The sequence below is a fragment of the Rhizophagus irregularis genome, chromosome 23 (assembly GCF_026210795.1).
Source record: "Rhizophagus irregularis chromosome 23, complete sequence".
Taxonomy (NCBI): Eukaryota; Fungi; Glomeromycota; class Glomeromycetes; order Glomerales; family Glomeraceae; genus Rhizophagus; species Rhizophagus irregularis.
Window position 1 is genome coordinate 1,690,786 of NC_089451.1, and position 25,253 is coordinate 1,716,038.

Sequence of the window (25,253 nt, forward strand, 5' to 3'; positions counted from 1 at the left end):
CATACCGAATTTTAATCTCCAGCCCATGTGAACTGTATACATATAAAAAAAAACATTTAGTACAATTAAACTTTAAATTTATAAGCATCGTAGTATAATTACAGAATTGATTTTTTTTAAACGATTTTTAATTTTTATTTATAAATGAAATGAAACAAAGATCCCAACAAAAAATACATATCCCTTTGTGAAGTTCAAAGGAAACTAAGAAAATAAATATAATCAAATTAATCGAACACTCCTCATACATGATTTTAAGATGTCTAAGGGAATCTAATCAAGTCTATCATAAGGATCATAAAGGTCATAAAGTAAGATAAGGGAAACTAATCCATAATGAATGGTTTGCGGAAATCATGGTAATTAAAAGAATCGGATGAAGTAGAGTAATTTAATGGATATTCTTCCCATTTCTCTTTCTAGTGTATAAGATATATTCTTATTAATTATCATGTTATATTCATTTCTTCATTGTTGTCCTTTCGTTATATTTCTACAAGATTCTTAGAAATAAATGATTATTTGTTAGGGAATAAAAGGAAGAAAATAATAAGAAAATAAATTTTTTACAGGGATAAAAGGTGTGGGGAAAGGAAAAAGCTAATGGGTGATAGGAAGAAGTATTCTTATCACTGAAAATTCTATATTGCGACCTTTTTTTTTTTAAAAAAAAAAAGCTTTTATAGCTATATATATATATATTATAAGAATGTGAATCTATGAACTTAGAGATATACAAGTGTGTTTTTTGTGAACACATCTGATGTGAAGCGACTTGTATTCTGATGAAGGCAGTGGCGTAGCTTGATGTGATATGGGATATCGTATATTGAAAAGATATCTAAACTTTCCTCTTCGGGTACAATTATCACACAAAAAACACATTCTTCTGATTTTAAGTAAGTATTTTTGTATTTAAATTAAATAAATATTACTATACAATTTTTTTAGAAAAACCACACACTTTTATAGAATAACTACAATATTAACAAAATTACGTATGTTACTTTTTGAGATTATTACTATATATATATATATAGCATACAAAAAGAAAAAAAAAGAGATTATGATTATTGGTTTTTTAATTAGAAAACGGATGTTTGATGGTATTTATGAAAGTAAGTAAAAGTCGAAAATTATGGTGAAAAATTATAAATAAGGGGTAAGATAAAGTGTAACAATATTATTTATTGTTTAAGTTCCTTTTCTTGTTCCATCAACGCCCTTTTTTCTTCATCAGCAATAAAGATAACTTGTTCAACTACAGTTTCGTCGTCATCGAATGAAACAGCACTATAATGTGATGGACGACGTGCTAGCATTATTAACGCTTGCACGGAGGCTGGAATAGCCATAAAGAACACACCAAATAAGATGGTAAGGAAGAGTGAAGCAAGTATGATACGAGTGAAACGTGAGGAGCAGCGCCACCAGTGGCGTATACGGGAAGTAATGGGATGGAACGAGCTTTTTTCCTGTTGTTCAAGTTGTTTTTCTTCTTTGTTATGATGTGATGATAAATCTTCAGCTGGATAGAATGGAACGGTAACATCTTTGTCTCCATCTGAAATTTCGAATACTTTAAATTCCAATACTTTTTCGACAGCATCTTGTGGTTGAACAACACTAACGCCATCAATTTCTATAATACGAAGGGTAATTGAGACACGACGAAGCGTAACACCTTCTTCAGTAGTTGGTACAGATTCAGCAGCTGTCAAGACTTGAACAGTGACAAGACCAATGTCAAAGTTATCAGCGTATTCTTCTAATTGTTCGATCTTGATATTTGCCGGAACGATTTGTGCTTCTATTACCTAAGTAAATCAAATAAATGGGAAGGTTAATTAAACTGAAAGTGGCGCAGTAAAAAAGTATATATATATATATATTTTTTTTTTTCGACATACCTGAAATGAACTTATACCTAATTCAACTGGAACATTGTTGACTAATAATTGATCATTTTTTAAATCAAAATTGACAATAACGGCATCAATTCTTTCAGCGAGTAATTCACCGTTATCATTTACAAGGTCATCAACGCGTTGTACAGCAACAGCAAAATGTTCCGAATTGGAAGTTTTTGTTTCTGATATAGTCATCGTGGTGGATGACACATCTTTAATTGGGGACGCAAAGGAAATAACTATAATATGAAAAAACAAGTTAAAAAAATGTATTTATTTAATTAATGATTAAATTTTTTTTTTATTTTTCTTTGTTACATACCAGATAAGCAGAGGACAGCCAATAAGGCAAAAACAAAAGAAAATTTAGAGGCCATTATAGAAAGTCAAAAGTTGGGTAGGAAAGATATGTAGCGGTGTTATTGGTCGAGACAAAAAAAAAATAAAATAAGCAAGAAAATAAAGAAGGTTATTTTGTACTTATCAAAAGTTACAAAATAAGTGTCTAAAATGGAGATTTTAAGTTTAGTGTGGCTAAAATTTTTTTTTTTGCCTCCTTTTTTTCACTAACAAGTGAAAGTTTGGGTATGGAGGAAAGATGAAAAGAGAAAAAAAATGAAAAAATTAGAAAAGGAACTTTGATTATGGGGAAAAAAAAAAATTTCTGAGAAGAGTGGCCAATTTATAGTGATACCGTTTGTTAATGGAATTCCGAACGGAAATTAATGTATGACCAGATCGTACAGTCAAATAAAGTGTATAAATTAATTTGGTATATAAGTTAATTTGATGTATAAATAGAGAAAAGATTAACTTTGTCTTGCATGTGTGTAGTATATTTGTAATATCTGTGTAATATGTTTCAAAAAAGCGAAAATAAACCGAACGGACGAGTTCACAAAACCGAGACAAAGAGAATGAAATTTATAAACTTTGATAACGCCCTATGTCACAGTTTCAAAATACTCCGAGAAAAATAAACGAACGGTTCGGCTGAATATTATATGACGAAAGAATACATAACCAATTTAAATTCGAGAATATCCCAATTCAATAAGGGGGATGGAAAAGTTTTAAACTTTTTTATTGTTTGTTGCCACCTTTTTTTTAGTGTTTGTTACTTTAATTGCATTTATTACTAAATTGGCAATAACCAGAATAATATAACAAAGATAATAAATGAGTGATCATTTCTTTAATCGGATTCTAAAACTTTTTTAAATTGTTGTTAAAAAAAGTAAAAAAAAAAAGCATGATACGATCTCTTTTGCATTCTTTATTAGTAAGAATTCCTTTTTGAAGGGGGAAAGGTTTTAAATGAGTTCAGAACAACAACAACATTACTAAAAAAATCATGAAATTAATAAAAGGGGAATTTGAAATAATATATTAATATATGAATAAGAGAATAAATAATTACAATAATTACGCAAAATGGTACAATATTTTATTGGTTTATAATAATTATTCTTTATTTGTGGCATAGTAACATAATGTCGATTTTTTAATAAATATTTCTTCGAAATATCTAACCATGGAACCACATTCGTTATTAACAAAAACAACAAAAAAAACTTGCTCTGTTATCTCTGAGATTTGATGGGTACAAATTATGTATTAAATCTTTCTTTTTCTATCATGCGCATATATTGTATTCCCAACCAAACATAATATTACTTGTGTATTATTAAGAGGGTCCACCCTTCCTTAATGAAGGTACACCTTGCATGACGTATTTATTGGTAATACATGACATCTTATTTATTATTTCTAGAATTGGTTTAGGATTTCCTTATTCCTTCGTAATAATATCATGTTAATAATATTATTTCTTATTATCACATGATTAATTTATGCATTACGATATGGATCGATCTAATTAATGTATTTCAGATAAGAGGTTAAATATTAGCTCATTAATTAAAGAAAGAAGACATCAATTATTACAATGGAGTTAGTATGAAACATGGTGTTAATATCCGCAATTTGTTTCATTAATTTTCACGGCGCAGCTGTGAAGATTATGGATGTTACAGTAAATGACGTCGGAAATTCTTATTTTTATTAAAAGCTTATTTGCTATAAAATACCAATAAATTTATTTTCAGAAAGCTAAATATTTTGAATTTGACTCCTCCTATTACTATTACTAAACAAAAAGAAATTTTTGGTAAATATAAAGCTAAAATTGTAAAACAAGTTATTGAATATTGATTACCATTTGTTTAGCAACTTATTCATCTGTTATACAATTAAGCATTTATTTATATTATAATTTTTATTATTAAAATCTAAATAATTCTTATATTATTAGGCAATATGTAGAAAATACTCATTAATTATATAAAACTTATTAGAGTTTATTAAATTCATCTTAATAATGATAATAATTTAAATTAATATTTAATAAAATAATATTTCTTTAAAAGTATTGCTTAATCTTACTACAAGTGATTCTTATTGCACAAATATTAACAGGCAGAGTTTCATGACATTTTTAATTCTACCCAAAATTTTATCCTAATCCTGGTAAGATGACATGATATTTAGCAATACTTTTTCTTTTATATTTGGACTTTATTATAAATAAATTTTATATAAAATTTTATTATTTTTAATACATTAAATATAAATTCAAATATAAAAAAAAAATAAATGCAATTATAAATTTTAAAAAAAAAATTATTATTGGAATGGTTTGTAAATATCTAAATAGGTTTATATTATTTTATTATATATAATTTAGTTACTTTATATTTATCTATAATAAATATAAATTTATACCTTAAACTTTTATTATAAGCAAACAAAATCATAATGCTAAAAAAAAAAATAAATAAAAAATTATTATTAATTAATAAATATTTTAATAGAAATTTAATAGTTTATTTTTAATATTAAATAATATATATATATATTTACATATATAATATATTTTTATTAATATTAAATATAATTATCTAATATTATATAATTTTTTATTATTACTTAAAATTAAATTTTAAAATAAATAAAATATAATATTAAATAAATTGTTTATTTAACTAATACTAATTAGTAATATTAGAATTAAAACTTTTGCAAAGCTTAAATTAATTAAACAAATTTAATTTATTTAATATTACAGTTAACTAATAATTAAATAATAGTTATTACATTATATAATATTCTATATTAATATAAAATTTGTATTAAAGTATAAATAATTTCAATATATAAATTAATAATTTTTAATATATGAATCAATACTCTTAATTATAAAATAAAATTTTGGAAAAAATTAATTATTATAAAAATTTATTAAACAAATTTAATTTTAAATAAAATAAATAAAATAATATTTGTAAATTCTTTATTATAAATATTGTACTTATTAAATTCTTTAAATAACATTATTAGTATTTTTCTTTTTAAAAAAAATTTATATATATAGTTTTTTTTTAATTTATTTAATAAATATTAATTATTAACAATTTCTTCAATTATAGTAAATTATAAAACTTAATTATATTTTTAAATATATATAAATATTAATACACTATTATTTATTATAAATTCATATATATTAAAAAAATATTAGTAAAAAAAAGATAAAATTAAGCAAGATTTTGCAAAGTATAAGAAAAAAACTTTATTACAAACAATTTATAAAGATATTTAAATAAAAATAAAATTAAAATGCATTTATTAAAAAATTTTTTATTTTGCTCCTATGTTTTTAAAAATTTATAATTATTTTATAAAACTTTTTAATTTAAAGTTTAGATTTAAGATTTAATAAAAAGAAGGTGAAAATTGAATGATTAAAATCTATATTTTACAAATTTTGGAACTTGCATTAGCTAAAGACAAGATATCAAGAATTAAGGTATACTATTAGATGTTAAAACATTAATCAAATATTGGAACTAAAAAAGTTTTTTTTATATTATATAATGAATAGGATATTAGAAATCAAAATAGTTTTCTTAATAAACTTCCCAAAATATTCAAAGAAACAATTGTTTATAGTTTTTTAGTATGACAGATTAATAAAAAAAAAAAGGATACACCATAAATTCTTGCAATAAAAAAGAACTCTTGTTGATTTACATGTGGGTAGTATTAAGGTTTTCTATTCTGACCGACATTATAAATTTGGCCAGAATTATAATTATTATAAGATGGGATAAATTAAATGGACTTTATAATTTTACCGGCCAGAATTATAGAAGTCACGTGCTTTAATATGACTAAATGACAATATGACAGATCATATTTCGACCTTGTCATATTCCCAACACTGCAGTGAATTTTCTTCAAAGGTAATATATCAAATTCGATTCTTAGACCTACTGTATAATGATGTGCGGTTAATAATTCTTATTATTTTGCTCATACAAGTGTACTAAATTCATCATCAAATAATTTTGTTCATTTTATATATCAGCGCGCTGAGAAAATCATAATCATCTCGACAATTTTGTGACACCTGTTTTTAAATACAAAGGAAACAAAATTTCAGAATTGTAGGAAAAAGTATTATATTAATATTATTATGCAGCAAAAGACAAGCAATATTTAGGAGCAAAATGTATAATGGAGTATGTAAATTAAAGGATGAATAGAAAATGTTTATTTTTTCTCTTCTTAGAATTTATTCTGTAGATTATTCATCTCTTGCGAAGCTTTATACTTTATACGGTCGTCAATCTATTTCGGAAATCTTACATCTCATAATTAGTAATAGTAATAAAAACATACTAGTTGTAGAAATCATTTATGTTAAAGAAAAAAAAGTAATACTCTCATGGCTGATATGCTTTCAGAAAAAAAAAGATTAAGGTAGTATTAAACAATTAAACCATTGTTTATTTATTATCGAAATATATACAACTTGGTAGTTTTCACTTTTTTGCTTCACTGGTACAGAATTATCAACGAACAATGATCCTATAATTGCATCAACCACAGTTAAAAATATACCATCATTCGTTGAGAAGCTGACCAATATTTTCCGCAGGTTTTTGAAATCTTTCAATTCATAAGGAAATAACGTAAGTTGTTCTCTCAGTTCTCTCACTTCTTTCTTCTATTTTTGTGAAACTAAACATACTTCTCATTTTCGTTCTCATAAATAGTTTTGTCATTTGAACATTTTTAACTGTGTAATATACATTTCTTCATTTTATCTAAAAGCAATTGATACATATTAGACCAATTCCCTATAAATCTTAAAGTATTTAGTTAAGTCTTCTTTAGTTTTCAATAAATTTAATGTAAGAGTGAAAATATTACTTGTGATTCCATTTTGGCTGTCCAGTAATTTGAAGTATTTTATTTACTAATTTTTCAACGTTCCCTCTACATTGATCCCATGCTTCTTCGTCAAAACCTTTGGAAACGATTTTAAGTAGCACTTTTTACCTTTGATTCTTGACAAATGGAATTTCTAAACTTTAAAGTTATTGGCGCTATTCATGATTGATGAGAACAATGATTTATTAGGAGAGTAGGGAAAATGTTCTTGTTTAACGCGAAAGAGTTTAATTGTTATTCTGGTCAAATCATGATGTGAGATCAGTCACTCGAATAAATCTTCATGCCCACTAAAATCGCATAGCGATATCTTGATTTATTTAACTAATAGTACAATAATTATAAATTATCTAATATATATAAAAGTTCGGAAAAAAAATTACATAGGAAGTATTTGTTTAATAAAACTTTCAAGTGATGAATTATTTTCTTTTGCTCTCATATCTTCAATGACTTCCAAATAATTCCTCAACTCAATTTGTTTTTCATTTACCCAATTTTCTCTCTCAACCTCACTCAAAGAATTATATTCATTTACTGCACGAGATACATCTGCTTTCCAATAATATGGATTGGTTCCATAGTATCCTGGTGACGTCGCATTAACCAAAAAATTGAATGAATTTCTGAAGATGGTCTCACTAATACAGGGTAAACATGAACGAACTTCTTCTGAGTAATTTTCCGATTCCCTTAGCTTTTCAAAACTTTTTGATAGAAGAATTAATTTGTGATTAAATTTAAATATAATTTAAAAATAAAAAAATTAATTACCTGATAGTTTGTTTTTGGGCACAGTTTGAACAAACCAATACTTTAAATTCCCAAAATAGTCTACGTTCTTCTGATCCTATTATAATCTTTTTACCACAATATTGGCAAGTTTCACCTATATCTAATAACCAAACAAATTTTTGTTCAGACAAATCACCAGGCGGTTTTAAATCTGAAAATTTTGATACAAATTTCAATCTTGATTTATACCATAATTGTTGTGTGGTAGATGAATTTGACCATAATATCGTTCTAAATTGCTTACAAACCAACGTCAATGTGTATAAATCCTTTGGGGGTAGGTTTTCACATATTTCTATAAATACTTCTTGTGTTAAATTTAAAATATGTGATGATATCAAGTAAGATGATGATGATGATGATGATGATGATGGCGTTAAATTGTTTAACGATATTCCTTCTGTTAAATTAGCTTTGGCTCCCTGTTCGGTCGAATTAGAAATATTTATGGTTTCCTGTCCGATTGAATTAAATTTCGTTTCCTGTCCGATTGAATTAAATTTCGTTTCCTGTTCGGCTAAATTAGATTTGGTCTCCTGTTCGGTTGAATTAGATTTAATTTCATGTTCGGTTGAATTAGATTTAGTCTCCTGTTCGGTTGAATTAGATTTAGTCCCCTGTTCGGCTAATTTAGAATTGGCTTCCTGTTTATTCGAATTAGATTTGGCTTCCTGATCAGTCAAATTAGTATTGGCTTCTTGTTCGATCGATTTAGTTTTAACTTCCTGTTCGGTCGAATTAGGATTGGCTTCCTGTTCGGTTGAAATAGGTTTGGCTTCCTGCTCTACGCTTTGATTCTGCATTATTAAAATTTAAAATCTTGGAGTGTGAGAATTTGATTTTTTTTTTTATTACCCCATTTGTACTATTAAGTGTTACTAAGTGTAACTTCATTTATATTAGTAACATCTCCCATTCAATTCAAATGTTCTCGAAATTTTAATGCTAATAATCTAATATTTGCTTTTTCAGATGAAATCAAAGATGGACAAGAAAGAGCTTTACGTGGAAGACTTACATTATATTATTAGATGTTGGGGAAAGAACCAGCATATGTAATTAGATAAATTATAATTCAATAAATTGTGAAAAAGAATCCTAAACAGATGTTTTTAATCGATATAATTTTCGAATACGATGTTGATAAAGTAATAAATCAAAGAAATTATTCAATTATAGGGTTATGAAATCAATGAAATGAGTGGTCAGGAATTTATTCTTTGATTAATCCAATGAATAGAAACAGAAAAATTGTTTATATTTATTTACTTTTAACACTAAATGTTGTAATAGCAGAAAATGATATCGTGTTAGACTGTATAAAATTTTAAGTACTTGAATTCGATTATGAAATGACACTTAAAATAAAAGGTTGATGAAAGAGCTCAATTATTTATAACATAATAACATTAATTTTATTTAAATTTCGAGTTAATAAAAAATGGTCACTCTTTATATCTGAATCACTAATTAGATGATAATTATATTTGAAATTGGTGGAATGGTAACTATGACGGAACGGAAAATGAGGATGTGAACGATTGGATCAGGCAATTTGATATAGCATATATAGCACGTTGTAAATTAATTTGCGGCATTATCTCTCGTTTTTAAGGGACTTGAATTAATTTAGAGAATTTGATGACTAAGCAATGCATATCGCTGATCATTTGATCAACTTAAATTTATCTGAAGTTTTGACCACTCTTAAATTTTTCGTTTAGTGTAATCACCATGTCTTTGGTAGGCATATTTTGTACCTTTTTTTACTTATATATATTTATATTAATATATATGCCCTTTTTTTCAAAAATAGCCAAAAAAAGATGAATTATCCAAATATTTTCCATCATCATTTGGAAAAAAGCCCAATTCATCATTATCTAATGAAAAACTTGATGATAGTGCCTCAGAGGAAGAAATAGAAGATCCCTTAAGATCAATGTTACCAACAGCATTTGGTGTAAAAAAGAAAACAAATATTACTTCTGACGCCTTCTCTAAAACAAGAAGAAAAGAACAAGAGGTTTTTTGGCCATGGCCAATAATTTTTTTCAATTCTTCCTTTACAAGCTTATTGAAATTGTTCATTAATATAGGAAATTAATAAATCTATATCACCTCAAAAACAAATATCAAAATCTAAACGTCCAAAAACCGAAGGCATTGAAGTATCAGGTGTTGAACGTGAAGATACTGAAAGCGAGGAAGGAGATGATGATGAGGGTGAAGAAGAAAGTGTATCTGATACTTTACCTATTTCACACGAAATCAAATTAAATGATCACTATAGAGTATGTTATTCTTTTAAATTTATATTTAAAATTTCTGAAAAAGGCTAACTAAGATTGAATTATAGACTGTTTCGGCTATAGCACTTGATCCTTCAGGGGCTAGGCTTATAACAGGTGGATATGATTATGATGTAAAATTTTGGGATTTCGCTGGAATGGATTCTTCTTTACGTCCCTTTAGAACTATAAGACCATGTGGCGACCATCAAGTAAGAACTTAATGTTATTTATGTTATAATTATTATTGCCTGAATAGATTTGACAAATTTTATTGTAATTTTAGATTCACCATTTGGAATATAGTTTAAGTGGAGATCAATTTTTAATTATATCAGGATCAGCACAAGCAAAAATTTATGATCGTGATGGATTTGAAATGTATGTTATATTGGATTCTTTACGTATTTTGAACTTATACGTTTAATTTAGTCTTAATTAATTCTATCAATTTAGGGAGGAATATATTAAGGGAGATCCGTATATAAGAGACATGCGGAGAACAAAGTATTTCAAATTTTTCTTTCTTTTCTTTTGCTCTTTTTTTCAAATTTTTACTTAAAAAATATCTTTATATTAAAGTGGTCATATAGCTGCTTTGACTTCAGGTGGATGGCATCCAAATGATAAACAGACATTCATAACGGCATCACATGACAGTACGATAAGGTAAAAAATGATCTCAAAGATTTCAAAATATATTAAGAGTCTAATTTATATCATTATTATTATAGGATTTGGGATGCAGAATATAAAAGAAAACAAAAAGATGTACTTGTACACAAATCAAAGGAGCGTGGTGGAAGGAGTGTTGTAACAGCAACATGTTATAGTCCAGATGCAAAGTATATAGCCGGAGGTATTTGTTATTTTTAAATTTATTTTAATTTATAGATTTAAACAGCTTAATTTTTATTTATTTTTTATTATTATTAATTTGAAATAATATTAGCCGCTCAAGATGGGGGTTTGTTTTTGTGGGCTGCTAAGGGTCCATATGTTCGTCCTTCCCATGTAAGTCAATTATATATATATTTTTTTTTCCGAAAAATAATAAATAAATAATTAGATAAATAAATACAATTTATTAAAGACTATTATTTGATTTTTTTAATATTTAACGTTTGCAATTAGCTTATCGAAAAAGCACATCAACCAAACAGCGAGACATCGTCTATATTGTGGTCTCGTGATAATTCAACTTTAATAACTAGGGGTGGTGATGATTGTATAAAAGGTGAATTGAGAAATTTTAAATACTTAATTATTCTTTATCATTATATAAAAACTCATATTCTTCGTTATATATAGTTTGGGATGTACGAAACTTTAAAAATCCAGTTTTGCAAGCTAATCAACTTGCAACTTATAATGCAGAAACAAACGTAATATTCAGTCCTGATGAAAGAATGATTATCACAGGTAAATTTTTTTGTCATATTCTTTTATTAATATATAATTAATATTATATAATATTATGAAGGTACCGCGGTCAAGAAAGGAGAAGGGTATGGAAAATTAGTAATTATGGATCGTGAATCACTCGAGATTTTGCGAACAACGAGTAAGAACTTATCAAATTTCGTTGATTGTAGTAAATCTTTCATGCTAAAAGTCAATTTCTTTAGATATTACACAATCTAGTGTTGTCAGAGTTTTATGGCATTCACGCATTAATCAGGTATAAAATTTTTCGGTTATTATTGTTGTTATTTCACACTACACTACAACATATTTTTATCTTACAGATCATTACCGGGAATGCAGATGGATCAGCTCATGTATTTTATGATCCTAATATTAGTGTTCGTGGAGCAAAACTTTGCGTTGTCAAAGAATCAAAGAAGAGAGCTGTAGACGATTACGAAATCAATCGTCCTATTATTGCACCACACTCATTGGCAATATTTAGAGATGATAGGCCAAAATCGACAAAGAGAAAGAGAGAGAAATTAAGAAAAGATCCTGTTGCGTCACATAGACCTGGTAGTTATTTTTTCATTTTATTTCATAAATTTAATATCTCAAAATTAATATTTTTTTTTTTTATTAGATTTACCCGTTAGTGGTCCAGGAAAAGGTGGCAAAATTGGTAGCAGTTTGACACAACATATTATGAAAGAATTAATCAAGGATACTACTAGAGGTTTGTCTTTTTTTTCGAGATTCATATATATATATATATGCTAATCTATTTAAAAATTAGATGAGGATCCAAGAGAAGCCTTATTGAAATATGCGGCAATATCAGAAGGTAAGTCAAAACTTAGTTGTTTTATATTTGCAGTTGTTATAACTTATAACAATTAAAAAAATTATTACATTGTAGATGATCCTCAGTGGATTGGTAACGGTAAGTATACTTTCCTACTCTACTTCTAATTTTTAAATGAGATTTCATTTCATTTTATTTATTACATATTTTATAAAAAATAAGCTTATAAGAAAACCCAGCCAAAACCTGTGTTAGCCGAAACTACTGGAGAGGAAGAAGAGGAAGAAGTTGTAAGAAGGCCTTAAAATGTTTAATATTAATGTTTATTAAGTAAGTCATAAATTTTGTTTTATTAATGGATGTAGAATTTTATTTGGGCATTTTTTTATTATTGAAATTAATTTAAAAAAAATTTTTTTTTTTTATTAAGAAACTTCATTACTTTTACAGTTTATACAATATATTAAATATAATCATTTGTAATTTATAAACCCCTTTTTTTTTATTTAGACAAGATTTTTTTTTTTAAAGGAATAAAAGGAATAAAGAAAATTTTAAAATAAAACAAAAAAAAATAAATCTATTAAAAATTAATGTACAACCAAAAAGAAAAATGAAATAATAAATAAATAAAAATTATACAAGAAAACAAAAGCGTTTTTTTGTCATTATATTAAATTACCAGAACTTCTTTTGCTTTGTAAATCATCTTCAGTTTCTTCAATTAAAGTTTCCATATTACTACCATTATTACCATGATTTAAATGACTAAAACTTTCAAAACTACTTTTTGGAGTAATAGTTTTTGTATTGTCAGCGTTAGCGTTACCGCTTCCATGATAATGATAAGATGGGGGAGGAATTTCATTATTCTTTTGTTCTTGTTTTGGAAAAGAGAAATTATCTAAAGAATTTTTAGATCTTAATCTTGTAGGAGAATGTGGAGATAACGTAGTTGTGTTGCTAACAGCCATACTTATTGCTGTACTTGTCGGAGAACTACTACCATTTTCCATTGTCATTAACGCATCATTACTACTTTGATTATAATTATTATTAGTTTCTAAAGATCTATTCACATCAACACTACCCCTAATTATATTATCCATATTAATTTCATTAATATTATGTTCGGATTTAATATTATCTTTTTTATCACTATTATTCTCATTTACTTTATTACTTTTAAATCCACCTTCTATATCATCATCACCATTATTACTTCCTTCTTCAATTAGTTTATCTAAAAGTTTTTTATCCTTTTCAATTTCTTGATAAATATCAACATCAGTAGGTAATATAATACTTTTAACTACTTTAACAAATAAATTAGGTAATAGAGCACAACTAACAGTTAAAATAACAGTAGTCCAATACTCTGATTTACCACCAATTCTTTGAAAAGTACCATTAACATCATATTCTCCAGTACTCCTTGGATATAAGAAAGAATAAATGGTTTGATATAAATACCACCCAATTAATGTTAAAATTGATGTAATATGAGTTATTATTGACCAATTATGACATTCTAAATAAGCAATTTTAATTGTTACAACAAATACTACACAACTATATACAGTCATTCCCAATTCATATAATTGTGGAGTTCCGAATATTCCTAATTCATCTCCGTCCCAAAGTCCATGTATAAGAAATGGTATTCCTATTATAATAAAAGCATGAAATATTCCAGCCCCCATCCATGTAAAGAATAATTTTAGATTAAATCCGCCATTACGTTGGCCTAACCTATATAACTCAGGTACTCCAAGTACCGTTTTCATATTTAAATCTTTTTCGAACATTCCGATAACTATTACAGGCAATGAAGAAAATAATGTATTATAAAATGATAATGTCCATTGTTCATATAAACTGGTACCAGAAAATCCAGTAAATAGTTGGAATAATCCTTGTGTTAAATAAAAACACATGCATTTGTAAAATGTTCCTAATACAAATTTCGATACTCTAACATAAGACCATCTACCATGCACAAATAATAAATTACTCAAAAATCTAAATTGTGCTATTGAATAATCACTTGATCGTGCTGCTTGTAATCCTTCACGTCCTGTTATTCCAATACCGACATGAGCTTCTTGTATCATAGCAATATCGTTTGCTCCGTCTCCGATTGCCAATGTCACTGAATTTGTTAGTTTACTTCTTATATTTCTAACTACGAGAGCTTTTTGTGATGGACTCACTCTACAACATATAACAGCTTCACACAATATTCCTAGATCAACAAATATTTCCATCATATCTGGATTCTTTTCAATTTTCATAAGTGTTGCCCCATCTACAATTGCAACTGGGTGTTGTGCTTTACCATTCTTAACATCTTTTAATGCTCTTTTCATCATTGATTTCAAATCAGTATTTGAATCAATAATAATTGTTGTAGAATAATCTTTAATTAATGAACATGAATATCCAATATTAATAGCCGTCTCCTTTTTATCCCCTGTCAACATCCAAACTCTTATACCAGCTCTACGTAAATTATCAATTGTTTCTGGTACTCCATTTTGTAATTTATCTTCAATTGCCGTTGCTCCTGTAATTTCTAAATCACGTTCTATTAATTCTGCCACATCTTCCAATTTTTGTTGTCTATCAACAAGTGCAGTTGATGCTTCTTGATATAAATTATTCCATGTTGTATATTCTTCTTCATCCATGAACCTATGAGCATAAAGTAATGTACGAAGTCCTTCCGTTGCAAAGTCTTGAATATGATACATTGTTTGACTATATAGCCATTTTTCATCGTGCATTGGAAGTAAATCGACTACTGAACGATCTGAATCAACTGTTCTTATACTAAGACTACGTTCATGTGCTTGTCTAATGGAAATTGATGAAGCGTAAAATTCATGCGTCGATGAAGGTGTTATTGGTGTATTTGAAATTGAAGAAATAACTGATGATTCAGATTGATTGTTTGCATTTCGACCAACAATATTAGTATCAACTCGAAGGCCATGTAATGGGCGTTTTTCATTACTTCTTTCCTCATCGTATTTTTCTTTTTTATCTTTACCCTTTCTTGGTTTATTGACAGGATCTCTTAATCTTTCGAGTACAATTGAATCAGCTCCTTTACAAAGTAAGCATATTCTTCCATCAGGTAAACGATATATTACTGACATCCTTTTCCGTTTACTTGAAAATTCAATAACATTTAAGATCTTATAATTCTCATACGTTGTTGTAGATGAATCTGGAACTTTCAATCCATTAGGTCCATCATTATTAATTTTTAAAGAAACTGAACCCATTGAACGATCCGTAACGATATATCCTAATTCTTTTGCTGCGGTAACAAGAGCAAATTCATCAGGTGACGCCGCTTGATAAAATACATCTTGAGTTTCTTCAACAATTTCGGGAACACAAGTATGACATAATGCAATAGCTAATAAGAAAAATCTTGCTTTTTCATAAAATGGTGTATTAGTTTGATGTTGCAAAATTGTTAATAGATCTAAAGTTGATTTCATTTGTTGAACTGTTTTGCCTTTAACCGATCTTAAAGAATTTCCCGAAGTTGAATCACGTCTATATAATGGTGAAGGACCAGTTGAATTTGGTGCTATCATTGAAAATCTTCCACTTCGTGTTGAATCACTACGATTAAGTTGAATTGTTTCATCTCCATCATTCGTGTCATCACGAGTTTGAGAACGATTATGCCATCTTGTAGATAATGATAGCCTTTTAATAAATCTTTGAAACGTTTTAGATCTTTGAGGTTGTTTCATCATTCTCAATAAATCATCTTCTTCAATTCTCCTTAAATCCAAGTCATGCATAAATGCTCTTCCACCAACACTTATTTTTCTAAATAACATAATATTATCGGTTAAGGTACCAGTTTTATCTGAGAACAAATAACTAACTTGACCTAATTCTTCATTAATTGTAGAAGTTCTTGCTTCAGCGGGTGTATCAGTTTCTTGATGATACATTTCTGCATCATTATTAATAAAATAAGCTTGGGTTAATTTAATAACTTCCATGGTAACGTAAAGCGATATTGGAATCATTGTATTAAATAAAATGATAAAACTCGCCAAAGCATTAATAATTTTGCCTTTCTTAGGTAAGTAAAATGATTCCTTTCCAATATCTTCGTCCCATAATAATGACATTACTGTACATAATATTGCTAAAGTTATCACAAAACAAAAAATGATGATAACTACTTTATTCATCAATCTTTGTATACTTGGAGCTTTTGTACGAATATTTTTTGATGCATTCATACGTAATTTTGTTTCTTCTCCTGTAAATATAACTAATCCATAAATTTCAGGTGTGTTACGAAGAATTGTTCCACGTAAAAGTATTTGATTATTTGAAAGTGAACATGTTTTTTTATTTGCTAAAGAAATTGACCCATCAAAATTATACAAGTCTTGATTTGGATTCTCTGTTTTAACAGTTGCTATATAAATAATAATAAAAAAAAAATTGTAGTTAAAAGTGTATATATTATAAAAAACTCCTTTTTTTTAAAAAAAAAAAAGAAAGAAATATTTTGATTGATTACCTCGAAAATTAGCAAGAGCTTCAGGAGTAGTGACACTTGAATTTATTTCTTTTAAAGCTTGACGTTGTTTTAAATTAGTTTCACCATCCAAAGCGGCGGTTTCAATATAACAAGCACCTTCTTCACCTTTAGAATGAAGTAAAAGTAAATCTGCAGGTATCCATTCTTGAGCTTTGACAGAAACAAAATCTCCAACTTTTACGTTTCTCCATTTAGTTTTTCGCCAAACACCAAGATGTTGAGTAGTAGAATCATTTGACTTATAAACATTTAATACAGAACATTCTTTATTATTTTCTATTTGATCTTGTTTATGTCTACGATAATCATCAAAACCTTCATGAGCTATAGCAATTGACATAAATATACTAAGTGGTATGATGGTGGTAAACCGTCCAGTTGGAGAAAGTTCAGGTATAGATTGTAATATTGCTACAAATAAAAAATAAAAATTTGCTATCTTTGAAAATTGATAAATGATTTGTTTTGGTAAAAAATCATAAATTTTATATCTTGAACTTGTTATTGAATTATTAATGAATGGTTTTTTTGTACGTGGATCTATTAAAGGTTGATTACTTGGATTAATTGGTATCTCACGACCAGTATCATCTTGGTTTCCACCTGATATCATAGTACTTAATCTATTTACCGCGTGACGAATACTATCTCTTCTTGACATTGATCTATTATGCGATGAACCATTAGACGACTCTGCGATCGTGTTATGAAGTGAATCATCTATTAAATTAGTAGTTGTATGTGATTCTAAATCATCATTATAAGGCAATCTCTGGGATATCGAAGCAGAAATATCCTGTATTTCATTTGACGAAATCATTTCTATAGAATCATCAATCTTTTTATTTGATGACATTTTTTATATTTTAAAATTTATATTTCACAAATATTATGCAAGAGCAAAAAAGATTATAAAAGAAATTAGAAAAAATTTTTTTTTATATATAAAACAATTAAAAATTTTTAAGGGTTATTAAAAAATATGAGGTCATTAAAAAAAATCTCTTTTTTTAGATATGTTATAATTATAAAAAAGATAGGATTTAATAGACGTCAGCGGATAAAAAGGGTAGAAGGGGTGAAGATATTTTTTTTTTTTTAAAGAAATTCTATTTATATTTAGTTGGATAAATTATTATCCAACTTATGGAAGTAATTAAGATATAATGACCAAGGAAGGTTTTAGTCTAGGGAATAAAAAAATTTTATGAGAAGTTTCGCGAATAAAAACAAGAGAATGAAATTTTAAATTTTTGTATTCTTTTTTTTTTCTGCGAAACATTTAAGTATATATATTACATACATACATATACTAATAGAGGAAAAAAATATAATTGATTTGTAAAATGATAAAATAATGAGTATATATATACAAATCTAAAAATAATTAAAAAAATCATTTCCTAAAAAAGTTAATTCCATAAACTCAGACGTTTATCCCATTGAATGTGTAGTCTCTCCTGATCTACACTTTTACACTTAGTATATAGGTATATTTAGCCCTAACCTTGCAATTGTTCGTCTTTCGGAGATAACATTATTACATATTTATGCTTATACCTTGTTTTAAAATTTTTTCTAATATAAAATTTATATATTGGTCTATAAAAAATTCATATAAAAAAGAAGGACAATCCCACATCCTTATATAATATCATAATAACTAATAAATTAATTTGACACTTGCACCAATTTCTCCGCAATACATTACATATTTCATCACCTTATATAGCAAAACTATGGAACCGCAATGGCAGCCATAATCATAGGGGGGTATCACACATAAATTTTATGCAGATTTTTAATTAGACTGGTTTTTTTTGATTTATAACCAAATTCCCTTATATAGAGAGATCGGTAATGTTTTGTTGTTTATTTTTAACCGATTATTTAATTAATTAAACGTGATTAGTGAAACATTCAATCGAAATCCGATTCGAACAAATATATTTCGTGACTTCTTCGAACTTAAAAAATTATTAACAATTGGTTAAAAGATTGACAATAATTTTTGCATTTTCGGTCATATCGTACGCTATTTCATAATTGGCTGGTAGTGTTGGTGAAATCCTGTTGCACCACAATCACAATCACGTGAACAATTAATCATACTTTCGCTAGTATCCGTAAATAAATAAACTATTGGTTTATGCTTTTTCACTCCATGGGACTCAGCGGGAGTAAGCAAAAAAAAACTGTGCTGCTAAATTTTAAATTATAATATCTTTAAAATCCCTATCTCTTTGCTTACATATTTCAAGGATTTTAGCTAAAGTACAATTTTATACCATATGGAGTGAGTTATGGAAAAGGAACCAAATTTATAAAAATCTTTTTAATGAAGTTAAAAGACAAAAAAAAGTGGTTCTTTATCTTGTTTACAAGACATTCACAGCCTCATTTAGCGAATTAACTCATTAAAAGTTCACTCTACTATTAAACTATAGAACTATCACTGCATAAGAATTATATCAATGATCAAATAATGTAACCGCAAGACCGGCTATAGCTCTTGAAAGGAAAATTTCAAGCAATATTGGAGTTAAATTATCGAAACTTTCACGGAATCGTGTTGTGTATCTAAAATTTGAATTCGATTATTTATAATCACGTGAATGCTATGTCGGCCGCAAAATGTGTTATGTAATGATGCATGGCGCAAAAAAAAATATAATTATCTTAAAAGTCGTCACAGCCACGCTTACTCGAGAAAAAGGAAGTGCCGAATCATTGAGATTACGTAAGATATTATATTTCCGTTGTGGCTGTGCATGCAACTTGCTAGTAAGTACTACTTTGATAGTATACTTTTAAATTGGTATAATTAAAAATAAACCTTTATATTATACCAATTACGCATAAGTCAATTTAATATGATATCATATAAAGTATCATATAAAGTATGTTACAAGAACAAAAACGGGAATTAAAAAACTAACATGATTAACTCATATGAAAGCGTAGATTCAGTGACGCCTCGATCCACGATTCACACTTGATTTAGATTTTGCTTAAATTTCTAATCAGGATATACCCTTACGGGTGTATGTATTCACAAATTGAATTGGATTGGGTTTGTTGATCCTTTTGGATCTAATCCAATAATTGGATCAGATTTGGATTTTGTATTAGAAAGAATAAAAAAGAATTTATTCAATTCATAATTAAATAGATAACATGTGAAATGGTGGTGATTGTCGCAGTGCTGTCAATCGTGGGGTATGCCCTGGGTTGGAAATTTAATAAATGGATCAACTTTAATGCATTGGATTTGAAGGATCGACCCAACAATTGTACTAAATTTTTTGAACTCCAATCCAATTGAATTCGTGAACGCAATGTATTCTTTTGCATGAATTGTTACATTTTAAACATTATGTTCCTAAAAAGATGTCAAAATGTCGATGTTCAGGTTTATTTTTATAAAAATTGGGTTTGTATCATGTTCACGGAGCTTTCTACACAAATTACGGATAAAATTTTCCACAAGAAAAAATTCGATCATGTGAATTTTTCTGTCTGATGTCATCCAACGATATAATCTTAAGAATATTCCGCTAGCTTTGTATCTCTAATGTGTACTGCATGATCAACTTTTCTGGTTGGGGATGCCATTGCGATGTAACCCAGGATTTGGAATTATATCCAATCGAGCGTGTTTTTGATCTCTATTCTCTTGATGTGGGTTAACGGTTCTTGGCCTCAGCTGTATCCTACTTTTATTGTTGTTCTTCATTGCATACTTTTCTTACGTTGATATTCCAACTATTTCGCACGTTGTTCTTTGGCTTCCACTTTTTCTCTAAAATGAGATTCTTGTTTCCATTACTCCTCTTTTGCGTCTTCGTAGTGCTTCATTACTGACAGATCGATTATTCATTTAGTTTATTTCGTTTTTCATGTCTTTTGATCATATCATGAAACCTGATCATTTCATCTACATCGCGCTTTTGCTCTATACGATTTCGAATTACTTTATATTTATATTGATCAACTATTATTACCTTAGCAAAAGACACACATGTTCATTTATTATCAAAGAAAAAATTTTATCCTTTTGCAGTTTGGCCACACGTTCAATTATTATAATAAACACAAGTTTACGAAAATAAAGTTAGTAAAACACTACTCTATAATTAATCAAAATTTCAAATAATTAAAATTTTTCTTGCTTTAATTACATTCTTTTTATATAATTTATCTCGATTATTATAAAATTTACAAGTCCATTCGAAAATCACGTGACTTTTCGCCCGTTTCTTACATGCCTTTATAACTTTGACCAAGGTGGTAACTCCCTGATTCCGTAAGGGTTAGTTGTTTTAATTACTTTAGACTTTAGTGTATAGAGCCCTTGTAATTTTTTACTATAACTCGGTTCGCTTTGTGATTTAAAAATAAAAATAACTTGAACCATTTTTTAGCTTTTATTATATACACCAAAATTATGACATTATTTGAGCATTTTTAATTAAGTTAAATACACAAATTCTCTATGAATGTAAATTAATTTTCCATCATATTTTCTGCTTTGAAATAAATAATTATTGCTAAGTTTTTCAAAACAATAATGAAATATTTACAATTATAAAATGTGTCCTCGGGCCATGAGTTTATTACATAATTTAAATTGAGTAATATTCTATAATACAAATAAACGCATAAATTCAATTTACCACAAGGATCAATCTTTTATAATTTTAAATACTTCAAATTCTTCCACAGAAAATGTATCTTCAGTATTTCTGATCGTTTTTTCATATGATCCTTTTTTACAAAAACTATAACGATAATCATATCCCGATAATAAAAGGTCACTTTCACCAAATGATGGAGCGTAATACTTACTATTCTTTATAGCGGAAGTTTCATCTTTTACACGACTCAAAATGTAATTTTCAATATTATCTTTATTCTCAAAAGAGAATATAAAACTATCCTTAGTAACACCATTGCTATAATCCTGATTCCATGCAATTGGATTATATCCTCCAAGAATTTCGTTACTACCTTTCACTTTAATAATCATTACAGTAGATATTTGATTATCACAAATCTGATGGAAGTTAGAAGGTGTAAATCCATCACGAGATCCACGAAATAATAATTTGAATCCATAATAATTTGATTTATAAACCCAGCTAAATAATGAAGGTCTGTCAATCCATCCCGAAATTAATTCAGCATGTTTATTTGTAATAATTTTTGAATCAATAATTGACTTTATTTCTTTATTTTCGCGAGATGAAGTTTCTCCATTTGTTTGTAATTCCGATTGAGGTTCTTTATTCGCCTGATATTCTAATTGAGATCCTTTGTTAATCTGAGGCTCTGATTGATTTGCCTGAGATTCCGGTGTAGATTCTTTATTCTTCTGAGGTTCTGATTGATTTATCTGGGATTCTGATTGAGATTCTTTATTCGTCTGAGATTCTGATTGATTTGCCTGGGATTCTGATTGAGATTCTTTATTCGTCTGAGATTCTGATTGATTCGCCTGAGATTCTAATTGAGATTCTTTGTTTGTCTGAGATACTGATTGAATCTCCTGAGATTCTGATTGAGATTCTTTATTCGTTTGAGATTCTGACTGATTCGCTGGTTTAACCTCCTTATTTACACGAGATTTTGATTCAATATTACGATCCCAAAAATAATTTACAAGCTCTTTTTTCAATTCTTTTGGTAAAACTTTTTTGTAAGGTAATACTTTATCAGAAAATTCTCTAGAAGATAAATTAAAGAATTTAATGAAAGGAATACATTGCCGTAAGGTATTTTTTAAAACATTTAATTCATCCTTTGAAAGGGTGGTATGATCAGGTGGAAGTTCAGGATGTCGAGCAAATCCCCATTTAAGCACATGTTCCCAAATTTGTACCTCGTCCATTTGAAGATTATCATTTTTAATAAGTGAAATCAAAAGTTTTTCTGGTACTGAAGGAAAATTTGGTGACTTAAATATCTTATCTGGTTCTTTTGAAATTAAATCAGTACAATAATTTTGCAGTTCCAAGAAAGAAATATTCTCAAAACTTGTTTTATAGACCAAATCAAGGTTTTCTTCCATCCAATTTGTATTGTTTTCTATCAAAGAAGATTGTAAATGGATAACTAGCTCTTGAAGACAAAGTTTATCTGCAGCGACCAAGATTTCAATAATATCTGATATGTCATATTTTTCTAAAGAAAGTCTACCACCATAAATATACCTAAAATAAAACGTTTGTTTGAATTTAAATTAAATAAGATAAATAGAATAGATGTAAATGTACATCTTTCTTACCTTAAAATTACATGAAAAGCTTCAGGTAAAATATTTGGTAATTTGAGATGTACCAAAGTTCCATCAAGATGTTTTTTATTTGTTGATAACATTCTCCTCAAATAAGCGGAACGATAATTTAAAATAACCATATGAGCTCGAAATATTTTAACGTAAGGGTCACTACCAACTTCAATAGTAATATCATAATATTCGTCATCTTCTAAAATATCTAGTAGATTTTGTGATAATTGTGGTAAAAATTTATCAGTCATTGTGTCAATTTTTTTAAAAAAAAATTTTTTTATCTTATCTGTTATGTTGTTATTTTTTTGTTTCTCAAATTGGAAATTTATTATCACGTGATTAAATTACGTATTTCACTAACCTGTAGATCTTTATAATGCATAATTTGTGATTTTGTGTACCATTAAATTCTCTTAAAACTTCTAACGTATTTTATCAATTAGCATATAGCAAATATTTAAAAGTATTTTCCTTTATTAAGTGCCGATCCTCTTCGGCCCAGGCAATACAAAAAAGAAATGGTTGATACCAGTCGTGCAAATTTTTTCGGATTTGTCCTTATACGGCATTTAATGTAAATTCAACATTAAAACCTTTTATTTGTATAATGTAGTTCTATATTTTTCATTGATATTTATATTAAAAGATTAATTAGATACCGTTTTTATAAAACTATATTCTTAAATAAGACAAGTTTACATAAACGTAAAGAAACTATCTATCATATAAAAAATTTTTCAGAAAATGATCACGTGTCTAAGTTTCTTCGGAATAAAAACTAGAAAAAAAAAAATTTATCGGAGTTTTATTAAGAATTTTTTTTATACTGTAGGAGTACTGGAAATAATAATTTTATTTCTTGTGATAGTCGGAGTTTGAATATTTTTTCTTGTGATAATCGGAGTTTGAATATTTTCCTTGTGATAATCGGAGTTTGAATATTTTTTCGGAGTTATATTGCAATTAATAATATAATATATGTGTATAATGTTACTTTACAGTTCCTTCATTTTATATTTATTAATAAAAATAATAATATAGGTAGTGCATTGTAATGTAAATAAATGTTTTGTTTAAAGGTTTTATAACAACATGTAAAAAGAAAATCTAAAACGTCTAAAAATAATTTAAGAATCTAAAATTAAATATTCTTCTTAACAACCACATTGTCCACATCTTAAATGAAGAGTGGATTCATGTTGAATTTCATAATCCGATAACGATTTCATCTCTTGAATTAGCTGTCTATTATTGAATATTAAACTTTTATTTTCACAATCGATATCTAAAAAATAATAATAAAAAGTTTTATGTGAATAAAATTTACTTAATTTGTTATAGATAGTAAATAATAATAATTAAAAAATTTCACACTTTTAATTACCTGTATTGTCAGATATTTTTCGTTTAATGGCTGAAATTTGATCGAAATTTTCAACCTCTACTTTATACATATTTCCTCCGTATATTTGACAAGTTCGAACGATAACTTTCATTTTGATAGTAATTGAAGGTTTTTGAATAAATTATTTGAATTTTCTTTTATTAATTAATTTATTTTTTTTTTGATTGGAAGTGTTTTGGTTTTTGCTTAATAGCAAGAAAAAATTATTCTCCTATATACAGTCGCCACTGGTTATAACGAACCTGTTTGTACCGAAAACTTGTTGTATTGAACCAAGTTTCACAGAACCGATTTTTTTATAATTAATTGCACTGGATATAACGAAATCACATAATAAATTACTATATACCGCATCCGAACTTATTTTAGCCAGCCCAAGTATATCAGTTACATATTTAGTATACCGAACTATCACGTGACTTTAATTAGTAATATAAAAGAATGGACTACCGGAAAAATTAT

General features: G+C 27.3%; 6 protein-coding genes across 6 annotated transcripts; 1 reads left to right on the forward strand and 5 right to left on the reverse strand.

Annotated features, from left to right (window-relative positions):
- Nucleotides 1-100: 100 nt before the first annotated feature.
- Nucleotides 101-2,556, reverse strand: OCT59_015330 (uncharacterized protein). Its single transcript, XM_025312688.2, has 3 exons — nucleotides 2,233-2,556; nucleotides 1,911-2,149; nucleotides 101-1,817 (listed from the first exon to the last, which is right to left on the reverse strand). Exons 1-3 carry the CDS (start codon nucleotides 2,285-2,287, stop codon nucleotides 1,188-1,190), a joined length of 924 nt encoding a protein of 307 aa, XP_025189036.1. The 5' UTR covers nucleotides 2,288-2,556; the 3' UTR covers nucleotides 101-1,187.
- Nucleotides 2,557-7,101: 4,545 nt separating this feature from the next.
- Nucleotides 7,102-8,806, reverse strand: OCT59_015331 (uncharacterized protein; the record flags this gene model as incomplete). The annotated part of the gene is made up of 4 exons (XM_066139942.1): nucleotides 7,102-7,114; nucleotides 7,188-7,284; nucleotides 7,617-7,915; nucleotides 7,983-8,806. 4 exons carry the CDS (start codon nucleotides 8,804-8,806, stop codon nucleotides 7,102-7,104), a joined length of 1,233 nt encoding a protein of 410 aa, XP_066002768.1.
- A 931-nt stretch (nucleotides 8,807-9,737) lies between these two features.
- OCT59_015332 (uncharacterized protein) lies at nucleotides 9,738-12,814 on the forward strand (the record flags this gene model as incomplete). The annotated part of the gene is made up of 18 exons (XM_025323899.1): nucleotides 9,738-9,746; nucleotides 9,820-10,029; nucleotides 10,103-10,297; nucleotides 10,363-10,506; nucleotides 10,581-10,675; nucleotides 10,751-10,801; nucleotides 10,877-10,963; nucleotides 11,029-11,153; nucleotides 11,247-11,308; nucleotides 11,429-11,531; nucleotides 11,606-11,716; nucleotides 11,778-11,858; nucleotides 11,923-11,975; nucleotides 12,043-12,280; nucleotides 12,348-12,440; nucleotides 12,501-12,548; nucleotides 12,624-12,647; nucleotides 12,732-12,814. 18 exons carry the CDS (start codon nucleotides 9,738-9,740, stop codon nucleotides 12,812-12,814), a joined length of 1,812 nt encoding a protein of 603 aa, XP_025189038.1.
- Nucleotides 12,815-12,988: 174 nt separating this feature from the next.
- On the reverse strand, nucleotides 12,989-19,385 carry OCT59_015333 (uncharacterized protein). The gene is made up of 2 exons (XM_025309809.2): nucleotides 17,074-19,385; nucleotides 12,989-16,968 (listed from the first exon to the last, which is right to left on the reverse strand). Exons 1-2 carry the CDS (start codon nucleotides 17,948-17,950, stop codon nucleotides 13,178-13,180), a joined length of 4,668 nt encoding a protein of 1,555 aa, XP_025189039.1. The 5' UTR covers nucleotides 17,951-19,385; the 3' UTR covers nucleotides 12,989-13,177.
- Nucleotides 19,386-21,484: 2,099 nt separating this feature from the next.
- On the reverse strand, nucleotides 21,485-23,637 carry OCT59_015334 (uncharacterized protein). Its single transcript, XM_025312690.2, has 2 exons — nucleotides 23,381-23,637; nucleotides 21,485-23,306 (listed from the first exon to the last, which is right to left on the reverse strand). Exons 1-2 carry the CDS (start codon nucleotides 23,632-23,634, stop codon nucleotides 21,779-21,781), a joined length of 1,782 nt encoding a protein of 593 aa, XP_025189040.1. The 5' UTR covers nucleotides 23,635-23,637; the 3' UTR covers nucleotides 21,485-21,778.
- Nucleotides 23,638-24,540: 903 nt separating this feature from the next.
- On the reverse strand, nucleotides 24,541-24,882 carry OCT59_015335 (uncharacterized protein; the record flags this gene model as incomplete). The annotated part of the gene is made up of 2 exons (XM_025331354.2): nucleotides 24,541-24,671; nucleotides 24,771-24,882. 2 exons carry the CDS (start codon nucleotides 24,880-24,882, stop codon nucleotides 24,541-24,543), a joined length of 243 nt encoding a protein of 80 aa, XP_025189041.1.
- Between the last annotated feature and the right edge of the window lie 371 nt (nucleotides 24,883-25,253).

Coding starts and splice junctions, on each gene's coding strand:
- OCT59_015330 (XM_025312688.2), bottom strand. CDS start 2,287: ATGGCCTCTAAATTTTCTTTTGTTTTTGCCTTATTGGCTGTCCTCTGC. Junction 2,150..2,232: donor GGCTGTCCTCTGCTTATCTG/GTATGTAACAAA, acceptor TTCATATTATAG/TTATTTCCTTTGCGTCCCCA. Junction 1,818..1,910: donor TAGGTATAAGTTCATTTCAG/GTATGTCGAAAA, acceptor TGATTTACTTAG/GTAATAGAAGCACAAATCGT.
- OCT59_015333 (XM_025309809.2), bottom strand. CDS start 17,950: ATGTCATCAAATAAAAAGATTGATGATTCTATAGAAATGATTTCGTCA. Junction 16,969..17,073: donor AGCTCTTGCTAATTTTCGAG/GTAATCAATCAA, acceptor TTATTTATATAG/CAACTGTTAAAACAGAGAAT.
- OCT59_015334 (XM_025312690.2), bottom strand. CDS start 23,634: ATGACTGATAAATTTTTACCACAATTATCACAAAATCTACTAGATATT. Junction 23,307..23,380: donor GCTTTTCATGTAATTTTAAG/GTAAGAAAGATG, acceptor GTTTTATTTTAG/GTATATTTATGGTGGTAGAC.